General features: G+C 38.2%; 1 protein-coding gene across 5 annotated transcripts in view; it reads right to left on the bottom strand.

The window, feature by feature from the left end:
• Window positions 1–1,204: 1,204 nt before the first annotated feature.
• The window catches only part of TMTC1 (transmembrane O-mannosyltransferase targeting cadherins 1), a 297,505-nt gene continuing 286,481 nt past the window's right edge, over window positions 1,205–12,228 (bottom strand). For all 5 annotated transcript variants that reach the window (XM_081591728.1, XM_081591729.1, XM_081591730.1 and 2 more), the window contains 3 exons: window positions 11,756–11,878; window positions 9,174–9,251; window positions 1,205–2,262 (listed from right to left, as the gene is read on the bottom strand). In XM_081591728.1, coding sequence (XP_081447854.1) covers window positions 2,122–2,262; window positions 9,174–9,251; window positions 11,756–11,878 — 342 coding nt within the window. In that variant the 3' untranslated portion in view covers window positions 1,205–2,121. The remainder of the gene's footprint in view (window positions 2,263–9,173; window positions 9,252–11,755; window positions 11,879–12,228) is intronic.

Raw genomic sequence — 12,228 nt, 5'->3', positions numbered from 1 at the left:
TCTAAGTATAAATTTTTGTTACTGATTATTCTAAAAAGTTTGTAATTAAAGTACTAGATATTGTTTTTAGCTAGGGTTCCATGTCTTTCATTTTGGGAGTGGAGTAGTTATTTTATAATAAATATTATAGTACATTTCTTGACCCTAGGACTGTAGAAATATAATTTGGGGGACTAAAAATATTTGAAATGAAATTTTAGATACATTTATGATCTATAACATTAAAGACTATTAGAAACAGAAGATCATTGTTGTAATATATACATTATTGGATCGCTGATACACACAAACGTATATACTAATTTAAATTCCATAATCCTTTGTATTTAAAATATTCCTGGCATCATCCCTTTCCAAAGAAATTTTTTTTTCCTTTTATCTAGATTTACCTTGACAAAAAGTAATAATAACAACATAGAGGCAGTGCTTTCTGCTGCTGGGGTTGAAAAGAAGCAGGTTTCTTGCTCGGGCTGGAGCATGTGACACACATGTGCCTCAAGCTGCTAAATGTGTATGACATCTGGCTTAGCACCGGGGACAGCACTAGCCAGAGTCGATTTTGTTTTTGTTTTTTTTAAGTTTATGATGAAAACCAAATTAGAATCACATATTCCAATTTCTTCAACTCCAAAACATATTACCCACCCAAACACGGATGGCTGATTCCTAATTTCTTTAACTTTAGCAAGTGAATAATCAATACAAAAATTTTGAGGGACTGTTGAAACTTAATTACTTTGTGGTTTAGATTTATAATTTTTGTATGATCAGTTGTAAAAGCTGCTACTAAAACCACTATGTACAGAGAAAAATGTGTGCATATATTAAATATTTTATAAGTTATGAAATAAATAACACTAAAAGACAAATGTCAAATTGTAAGTTCAACTTTGCCATCCATACCTTTAAAATATAAATATATATATTTTAAAATTATGAATTTAGATTTTCTTTCCTAGATTTTTTTGAGCATTTTCCATGAAATCTCCAAAATTCCAAACACAGAACCAAGAACTGCAGGTTCTATCATTCATGTTCTAAGCATAGAATTCTCATTAAGCCTAGGAAGATCAATCAATAGAGCTTCTTTATACGCATTTAGAGTCTATGAAGATTTCTGTAATATACTGTAAATATTCCTCAATGGTTAAATATATTTTCAAAAAATAATAATCTCTGAAAGTTAAGATAATAAAGTAGAACATTTCTCTCAATTAATATCTTTAATATTTCTCATGTAGAATATACTATTTTTTTCTCCACCAAAATAACAATATATTTGGAGGCGGAAACATTTATGATTTTTAAAAGCACTTATGAAATCTTAGAGCAGAACCACTACTCCAATAATACTTGTAATAAAATTAAAATAATTTAAAACATTTCCATAAACAATCAGGGGTACTGAGATCCTTGATTTTCCCATCGGAATATGAATACCCATACACAATTTCAGAAACTTCCTTACTGATATATTAGGCAATGGGAAAACAGCTTGTATCAGAGTGGAATTTAATTTACTTCTCAATAGGGCTCTAGCAATATCCTCAAAAGAATATAAGATAAAGCTGACTTAACAATAGCCTCTTTCCCCATATATTCCAGAAGGTTTTACAAAAACTGTGAGATACTCATTTCTAGTTCCAGAGAATTAAATGAGCTACCTCTTGGAAGAATTTCCCAAATGGTTTATCCCAGAGGATTTATCCTCTCTGAAATATCTCCTCTCATAAAGAAGAGATGCCATGCCTTCATAGCATTTCAAGCCTCTATTTCTGGGAGGCTACACCAAGAAATGGAATTAGATTTCCAGGTTGAAAAAGCAGACACATATATGAAAGGAAATCTAGAATTAAAGCAAGAAAAAATTCTGTAAAATGTGTGCTGTTTTCTTCCATCTCTGGTCTCCTAGCCCCTGCTTGCTCTTTTTGTCTTCTTTCATGGAAATGCAAGTCTCCAGCACAGGGTTACCAGCAGGTGTCCCAAAATGTGTCACCCTGAACTTGGAGTGAGAGGCAAATGCCATTGGTTATGCCCCAACTGATGTGAAAGCAAAGCTTCCATCACTTCTTCCTCTTCCAAAGACACCAGCACTGTCCCTTGAGACTGGATCCAATGCTGCTACGTTTGACTCTTTTCTTGAACTTCCTGTAATCTTTTCTCAAGGCGATCCAATTTGGCGAGATTTTCCTGCAGTAGTTTGCTGTCTGGAACCAGCTGTAAGGCTCTTTCATAATAAGTTCTTGCAGACACATAGTTTCCCTGCAGAGAAAAAGAAAAGGGAAAATTATATTCTGATCCATCAGAATGCTTGCTTGAAGAATGAGGAGACTAAGAAACAGACCTTCTGGCCCATTTTAACATTAATGTCCTCATAAGGAGACCCTGTCTGCTTGTGTAATTTCATCCTTATCTGGTGGTGCTCTTGGAGAATCCATTTGTTTAAGTACCAGACCAGATGGAGAATGTGAAAGATAAGGGTTATGCCATAAGGCTAAATGGCAGGAAAACAGATTTTCAATTCTATTAATACAGTGTATGAAGCTATCATCTCATAGTGTTCTCATAGGGTTAACACTATTCCTTTGTAATCAAATGAAACCAAAGCACTAGAAATTCATAATTAGAGGGAAGGGAAGAGAGAGAAGCTTGAGTCAGTGGAGATGGGTTTGTGTGTGTGTGTGTGTGAGAGAGAGAGAAATATTTTTGAAATTGCAAGAGTAATGATTAAAAAGTAGATAGTTTAGGAATCTATTATACCTACTTAGTGACAGGAAATATTTTAATCTTCACCTTAAAACATAAAACCAACTTTTGCTTAATACAGGCTTTAGTGCAAATATGTTTTTATAAAATGAAGAGAACTGATAATAAATAATATGGAGTCAAATTTATCCCATACTCAAGGTGTGTGACCATATATGTCTGCTGGATACTCTAAAGGCAGGAGGGAAGGCATATTGCTCCATATCTGTTAAAGACCCCTGTCTCCACCCTCTATCGGTCCCCATCTGTTTTGTTTTTGAATAAATTAAATATTTCAGTTTAACTGGCAACCACACGTGCCTGGTCCCAGAAGGTCCCTAACAACAAGTCAGAATTATTAACTTTTTTTCCAGATTCTTTCTGCCACTAAATGTATTCCTTTTGTATGGTTGACTCTCTTTAATATCTGTGTGCTGCCAAGTCTTAGCACTAAGATCGGTAGAGATCTTCTCATTCTAAAAAACCATGAATTTGTTCTTCTGATGCTTTTGAACTGTGGTGTTGGAGAAGACTCTTGAGAGTCCCTTGGACAGCAAGGAGATCCAACCAGTCCATCCTAAAGGAGATCAGTCCCGGGTGTTCACTGGAAGGACTGATGTTGAAGCTGAAACTGCAATACTTTGGCCACCTCATGCGAAGAGCTGACTCATTGGGAAAGACCCTAATGCTGGGAAAGATTGAGGACAGGAGGAGAAGGGGACAACAGAGGATGAGATGGCTGGATGGCATCACTGACTCAATGGACATGGGTTTGGGTGGACTCAGGGAGTTGGTGATGGACAGGGAGGCCTGGCGTGCTGCGGTTCATGGGGTGGCAAAGAGTTGGACACGACTGAGCGACTGAACCGAACTGATTCTCAGTTACAGCTCCATGGGGATAAAGACCAGTTACTCTCTAAATTTTCATTACAACTTAAAATAGTACCTCTTAGAGTAAAAGTACTATGTAGCAATAACAACCACTATTTATTGAATGCTTAAATGAACTACCTCCGGAGTGTCAGGACCTTAGACACCTGCCTGCCATATAATGAGCATCAATCTGATGTTATCATTACTGTTATTATTAAATGACTGTGTGTATGTGGGTTAAGTTGCTTCAGTCGTGTCTGACTCTTTGCATCTCTAGGGACAGTAGCCTGCCAGTCTCCTCTGTCCATGGGATTTTCCAGGTAAGAATACTGGAGTGAGTTGCCAAGCCCTCCTTCAGGGGATCTTCCCAACCCAGGGATCGAAGCTGCATCTCTTATGTCTCCTGCATTGGCAGTCAAGTTCTTCACCACTAGTGCTGCCTGGGAAGCCCATTAAATGACTATTTGTGTGTGAATGAGTAAACACTATTTCTTATGATATTCACTTGTCATATTGGTGAAAAGGAGAGTAAAAATCATAGAACAGGTAATTCTACATTGGGAATCTAGGCACTGGCATGTGCATAAATGAAAGTATTTCAGATTATTAACACTGATTCTGATAAGAGGCTGAACAGAATTCTGAACAAATAAGAACCTGGATTTAGCTACATGACTATTTTTTAAAATTCAAGTATTTAGTCTTCAGATTGTCTCTTGACGTTTCTTAAGCATAGCACATATATGCAGACAACCGAACATCGGTGGCTCTCAGATTGCTCTCAAACTGTGTTCTTACTGTGGTTGATTTTGAAATTGTCTACCCAAGAGGTTTCTCTGAATTTAGGCCTCAGCCTGGTACCAGGCATCGCTATCTTGGATCACCAGTTTTCCCTGTCTTTTCAACAAAATCTAGTCATAGAGTTATTTTCTCTCCCTCAAATTGCTCTTTTCTTAATGAAACTGGAAGCCTTTTTTTTTTTTTTACGTTATATCCCTTAATTCAATGTCCCCAATTTCTAGGTGCTAGGTGGGGAATTTGAATTATCCAATTTCTAGAACTGTGCTAGCTACTATGAAGGCCACTAGTCCTATGTGTCTATTTAAATTTAAGTTAATGATGATTAATAAAGAATTGAGTTGCTCAATTGCACCAACCACATTTTAAGTCCTCAACAGCCACAATGTGCTAGTGGCTACTGCCTTGGATGGTATATACATGGAACATTTCCATTATTGAAGAAAGTTCTATTAGCCAGTTCCATCCTAGAAAATGCACTAGTGTCATAAAGCAGAATTGAAAATAGTACTTGGTGATATGGCCCAGTTGATGCAACTCTAATTCAGTTCAGTTCAGTTCAGTTCAATCGCTCAGTCATGTCCGACTCTTTGTGACCCCATGAACTGCAACAAGCCAGGGGTCCCTGTCCATCACCAATTTCCAAAGCTTATTCAAACTCATGGCCATCGAGTTGGTGATACCATCCAACCATCTCATCCTCTGTCCCCTTCTCCTCCTGCCTTCAATCTTTCCCAGCATTAGGGTCTTTTCAAATGAGTCAGTTCTTTGCAAAAGGTGGCCAAAGTATTGGAGCTTCAGCTTCAGCATCAGTCCTTCCAGTGAATATTCAGGACTGATTTCCTTTAGGATTGACTGGTTTGATCTCCTTGCAGTCCAAGGCACTCACAAGAGTCTTTCCCAACACCACAGTTCAAAAGCACCAGTTCTTCAGCGGTCAGCTTTCTTTATAGCCCAGTTCACACACCCATATGTGACTACTGGAAAAACCATAGCTTTGACTAGACGGACTTCTGTCAGCAAAATAATACCTCTGCTTTTTAATGTGCTGTCTAGGGTGGTCATAGCCTTTCTTCCCGGGGCCAAGTGTCTTTTAATTTCATGGCTGCAGTCACCATTTGCAGTGATTTTGGAGCCCACGAAAATAAAGTCAGCCACTGTTGGCATTGTTTCCCCATCTAATTGCCATGAAGTGATGGGACTGGATGCCATGATCTTACTTTTCTGAATGCTGAGTTTTAAGCCAACTTTTTCACTCTCCTCTTTCACTTTCATCAAGAGGCTCTAGTTCTTCTTCACTTTCTGCCATAAGGGTGGTGTCATCTGCATATCTGAGGTTATTGATATTTTTCCTGGCAATCTTGATTCCAGCTTATGCTTCATCCAGTCCAGCATTTCTTATGATGTACTCTGCATATATGTTAAATAAGCAGGGTGACAATATACAGCTTTGACGTACTCCTTTCCCTATTTGGAACCAATCTGTTGTTCCATATCCAGCTCTGTTGTTTCTTGACATGCATACAGGTATCTCAGGAAGCGGGTGAGGTGGTCTGGTATTCCCATCACTTTCAGAATTTTCCACAGTTTCTTGTGATCCACACAGTCAAAGGCTTTGGTGTAGTCAATAAAGCAAAAGTAGATGTTTTTCTGGAACTCTCTTGCTTTTTTTATAATCAAATGGATGTTGGCAATTTGATCTCTGGTTCCTCTGCCTTTTCTAAAACCAGCTTGAACATCTGGAATTTCACAGTTCACATACTGTTGAAGCCTGGCTTGGAGAATTTTGAGCATTCCTTTGCTAGCGTGTGAGATGAGTGCAATTGTGCAGTAGTTTAAACATTCTTTTGGCATTGCCTTTCTTTGGGACTGGAATGAAAACTGACCTTTTCCAGTCCTGTGGCCACTGCTGAGTTTTCCAAATTTGTTGGCATATTGAGTGCAACACTTTAACAGCATCATCTTTCAGGATTTGAAATAGCTCAACTGGAATTCCATCACCTCCACCATCTCTGTTTGTAGAGATGCTTCCTAAGGCCCACTTGACTTTGCATTCCAGGATGTCTGGCTCTAGTTGAGTTATCACACCATTGTGATTATCTGGGTCATGAAGATCTTTTTTGTATAGTTCTTCTGTGTATTCTTGCCACCTCTTCTTAATATCTTCTGCTTCTGTTAGGTTCATACTGTTTCTGTCCTTTATTGTGCTCATCTTTGCATGAAATATTCCCTTGGCATCTCTAATTTTCTTGAAGAGATCTCTAGTCTTTCCTATTCTATTATTTTCCTCTATTTCTTTGCACTGATCACTTTGGAAGTCTTTCCTGTCTCTCTCCTTGCTATTCTTTGGAGCTCTGATTATGAAAGTGAAAGTGTTAGTCACTCAGTCCTGGCCAACTCTTTTCAACCCCACGGACTTCAGCCTGCCAGGCTCCTCTCTCCATGGAATTCTCCAGGCAAGAATATTGCAGTATGTTGCCATTCCCTTCTCCAGGGTATCTTACTGACCCAGGAATCAAACCCAGGTCTCCTGCATTACAGGTAGTTTCTTTACTATCTGAACCACAAGGGAAACTCCAGTAATAAAAGATGTATTATAGCTTTTCTGCTTTACCCATTTCATTTTACATAGAACTTTATGAAAAAGATCATCTTTTATTGCCAATAGTATGAGCAAGTCTCTCCTTCCTTCTGTTTGTGTCATCTCCTTGCAAAGTTTTATTCTAACTATCAACCTTGCCACAGCCCTCATTATTTCTTAAGCTTCACCCAGACTCAGGCAAGGAGTAGGGCCCAGGAATGGGATAACACTGCTCAAGGCACATATTTCCTGGCAAGGCAAAGGTCACAGAAAGTTAATGGTTGTTCTTGAAGGCCTCATGGTGACAATCCTGCATCCTGACGGTGACATCAAAATGACCACATCCAAGCCATGTGCCAGATCTATATATCTGTATTGGACTGAGTGAAAGTATTAGTTGCTTAGTCCTGTCCACCTCTTTGCGACCCCATGGATGGTAGCCATCCAGGCTCCTCTTTCCATGGGATTTCCCAGGCAAGAACACTGGAGTGGGTTGCCATTTCCTCCTCCAAGCGATATTCCCAACCCAGAAATAAAATCTGCATCTGCAGATAAAATCTGTCTCTTGCATCTCCTGCATTGGCAGGTGGATTCTTTACCACTAGTGCCACTTGGGAAGCCCTGTGTTCCTCTGTTAGATCAAGGCTAATAGCTACAGAGTAACTATCCTATTATTCCCTTCCATCTGTATAGTTATGGATCACGTTTTCGTTTTGTTGTGTTTCTGGGAGTGATCAGTTTCCACTTAATCGTAAGCCCTATTTATCCTTTGTTTAAATTATAATCACCATCTTGCTATTTTGTCAGGGTAAAGATTGAGAGAAGCCTGAAAATAAGCTAGCTAAACAAGAGTGATCCTTTAAAATCATGTAAGACCATTGCATTTCTCTGCTCAAAGTCCTCTAAGGATCCCAACTTGTTTGGCATAAGAGCTAAAGACCTTACAGTCCCCTTCCTTCAGTGCCCAGCATCATCTGTCCCTGTGACCTCTCCGTCCCGGCTTCTCTCATTTCCTCTCACTTGCCTCCTCCCTACTCTTCAGATACGCTGGCACACTCATACCTCAGGACCTCTGCATGTGCACTGTCCTGGTGTTGCCATGTGGCGTTCTCCTTTCAGATCTTTGTTGAAACACCACTTTTTAACTAAGGCCATCCCTAGCCACCTCAATTTAAAATTTCAGCTTTTACCGCCAGCACTTCCTATCTTCTTTCATTCTTTTATTCTCTGTAGCACTTAGCACTATCTGATATATTTCATGTGTATATGTATATATGTGGGTTTCCCAGGTGGCACAGTGGTAAAGAATCCGCCTGCCAATGCCGGAGATGTGGGTTTGATTCCTGGGTTGGAAAAATCCCCTGGAGCAGGAAATGACAATCCCCTCAGTAGTCTTGCCTGGAGAATCCCATGAACAGAAGAGCCTGGAGGGCTACAGTCCCTGTGGTTGCAAAGAGTCAGACATGACTGAGCATGCACACACACACAATACACACATATACACATGTGTTTAGTTATTGCCTGTTTTCCCCTATTAGAATGTTAGCTGCACAGGAACAGGTATTTTTGCCTTGTGTTCACTGCTTTATTCCCGATACCTAGACATATACCTGGTACATAGGATGTTCTCTAGCAATGCTTATCAAATGAATGGATGGATGAATGAGTGTCCGTGAATCTTTGATTTCCTGCCAAGAGTAGCTTCCAATTATTAACTCAAAGGTAGCTTCTTCTTTTGAAAACAAACAACCATGTTTTTCAGTATGTCAGGTGATAAAAGATACACTAAGTATAAGAAATAATAACCCTATATCTTGACAGTAAGTTAAGCTACAGAAAAATAAGCTGTACGAGTGTAGCTCCAACAAAACTTTAGTTCACACAGCAGACTTTATCTACTATTTGATGATACCTAAGTATATATGATTTTCTTTATGATAAAATTATGACATCTAATTTATATAGATTTGTTTTTAAAAATGGCTTCATGATATTCAGTGTCTACATAATACAAAGTGAACAAAAACCCTGCTAATAACACTTTTAAGCACTTATGTTTTCAGTATTCAAATAATTCAAAGAGGAAATTAACAATAGTTTTTCAATCTTTTAAAGCGAAGAAACAGAAAACACAAAGGGAAAATCTAGTTCATATGAACGGGAATTATTTTCTTACCTTGATGTGCTGAATTCCACCCATGTTCATCCAGGCCTGTGCTTGATCTGGGTTTAACTCCACGGCTGCTTTATAGCTCTAAATACATAAGAAATATCTTCAGGCTGGGAAACGAGAACCCATCTTTAACACTGTAGGATTGTGGAAAGCATTTTCCACATATGTGGAAATTTAAACGGTTGATAAAATGAACAGTCATGTCTAGATCTCAGGTGTTCCCTTTATTTCTATTATTTTTCAAAGCTGATGATTCTAAAGTGGAGGAAACTGAAATGTGTAATTTCCTTGCAGAGCTAACCTCCAGGCTTAAAGAGCCTGAAGATGCCTGCCAGGCATGCAGGTGATTTCTATTACGTGCATCATTTCCCGCTGGCCTCTATCTGCGAGAAAATGGTTCTCTTAGACCTTTTTCACTGTAAATGGACTTTGCAAGAAAAAAATTATAATCATAGAATCTTCGTTTCCTAAACAGCTTAACCCTCTCACAAAATCTGATCTGATTATTCACCCCATGCTTAAATTCTTGCAGGGACTGGTATTCTGTATTTAATGACATCTAATAATTTTTTTACCAGAGGATAATTTCAATCATTAGAAAGCCTTTGTTTTTCTCCTGCCTTGTGAAAGATCTTAAAGTGTTTGAAGAGAGTTACTTGTTTCTCAAATATTTTTTGTCTGAATAACATGTATCATAATGTCATATCTGTGAAGTACAGTTTTAACATTTTGCATGTTGCTTTGCATCAAAGGGTATATTCACCATTGAGCTTTGATTTTAAGAGCTGTCACTTTAAATAAAACTAAAGGCTAAGAGTACTGTCTTCGATTACAAAGCTAAGTATCCATGTGTATATATTAATGTTCCTTGCTATTTTCCTGAGTTAGAACCCACCTGAACAGATCCATAAATAACTAAAATCTGTCCATCACTCCTCTACTTCAGTTTGAGGAGAAAGAACCAAATGTTAAGAAACTGTATTGCTAAAAAGTTGCTAAAGTAAACTGAAGAGTATGTTTTGTGTTAATTTTTATCAGCAGAATAAAATGTTTATTTCTTATCCTCTGTGTGACCTTGAATAAGTTAGAAAAGCTCTGAGTCTCAATTCAGTCATAAAATGAAGACAATGAGCATGTCTTTCTTATATGATTGTTGTGAAGATTAAATTACTTAATACGTGTGAATTATACATTAAAAAACTAACATCATAGCTGCTATTATTGGCCAATGGCTTTACTCCTACTCTTCACAAATCAAGCCATAATAACTATTTAATCCATTAGTCAAGTAACTAGAAAATACTTCTGTTTTTAATACAATATATAAAATACAGACAGATACAGATACCATATAAATACTCATAAAAATGATCATGTAAGTCATAAATAATTAAAGAAAGCCAGCATTGAAAGTTTCACAAGGCAGAGAAGAATTCAGTTTCTGCTCAAATAGGCCACCATTTCTGTTTTAACATTCACATTCAAATTAGTTTCTCCAAATACCTTTACATGCTTTTCCAATAATATTTTAAAAGCCACTTACTATTTATTTTCAAAAACAATTTTATCATTTGAAATTTTACTTTTTTGTGTAATTTTATGACTTCATTAATTATAACTTGTGGCTTTATTGAGGAAAATATATGGCATTTTTGTAACATTTCAGTATGCCTGTAAATGTGTTTTTTATTTCCAAGTGGGTTATCAATTTCATTCCAAAGATATACACATTGAACACCTCTAAGATGCAACATACTATGTTTTAGAACACAGAAGGAAGCAGTCCTTTCCACAAGGAAAATGCAGTCGAAATAGGGAACTAACCAGCGCTCATGAATGTGCACAGAGGGGAGAGGAGGGAGAGGATGGGGAGACGGAGGAGAGAGAGAGAGATACCTAACAACACAATATATGATGCTTTCAAATGACTGGTAGAGACAGAAAGTGTTGTAGGAATTCATAGGAAACAAGTCACTGGATGAAAGGATGGTCCAGAGGGCTCCCTGAGGGAGACACAGGCCTGTGTTGGTAGATAAGTGGGATTCCGCACGGACCGGTGCATGGGGTGGACAGTGTTATAGGACATGTGGAATGCCAAAGCTCCTTGGGGCACTCGACAAGCTAAGCAGAGGCAAACAGAGAGCGAAAGAGTGAGAGAGAGAGAGAGAGGAAAGCTTGCTGCTGCTGCTGCTGCTAAGTCGCTTCAGTCGTGTCCGACTCTGTGCGACCCCATAGACGGCAGCCCACCAGGCTCCCCCGTCCCTGGGATTCTCCACGCAAGAACACTGGAGTGGGTTGCCATTTCCTTCTCCAAGCTTACTTGAGGGCAAAATGTGGAATGCTTTAAACATCAAGCTAAAGGTGATAATTCAGAAAACAATGCAGAGGTGTTGTAGAACTCCTGATAGTCAAAAACCAGAGGCTCAATTATTAAAAAAAATTAACTTACAATGTCAATTAATCAGAAGATTCACTCTACAAACATGCCAGTGATCTTAGTTTTCAAGGTATATGTTTCATTAAAGATTGAGAGAGTATTAATTTTAATCCATGAATTTGATAACAATTTTATTAAGTGTTTATACCTCAAAAGCTTTGTCCAGGAGGTTCTGTTCTCTCAGTTGGTTTCCTTTTGTGAAAAAAAGTTCAGATATAACCTTTGGGTCCTTTGGTTTCAGCTTGAGAGCCTTGTCTATAGCATCAAGTGCCTGTATAAAGGTTGGAAATTAAGACACAATAAGTGTAGATTAGATAAAGAAAAACTGACTTAAACGATATCTTCCATTCTTTTTGTTTTTGTGTGTTGGCTAGTGTGGTGAATGATGATTAAAATACAGTCTTCATTTTATCTGATGTTCTCACTGAGGAATAATGCAGCCCTGACCAAATAATTTCCCTATACTCTAGGTTTCCTATTTATATTAGTGACAATGAAATATCCCTGATCACTTTATAGGAACATTGTGTGATCCTGTTGAAAAGAATCGCATCTGGGGTTGGATGTTTCACCCTGGCCACATGTCCATCTGGCCCACTCCAGCAGCCTCATTTTGGGGCC

Source organism: Giraffa tippelskirchi, chromosome 4, assembly GCF_054371585.1.
Source record: "Giraffa tippelskirchi isolate mGirTip1 chromosome 4, T2T-mGirTip1v1.2.pri, whole genome shotgun sequence".
NCBI classification, from domain to species: domain Eukaryota; kingdom Metazoa; phylum Chordata; class Mammalia; order Artiodactyla; family Giraffidae; genus Giraffa; species Giraffa tippelskirchi.
The sequence above is the reverse complement of the archived record's forward strand: the minus strand, read 5'-3'. Positions and strand labels throughout refer to the sequence as shown.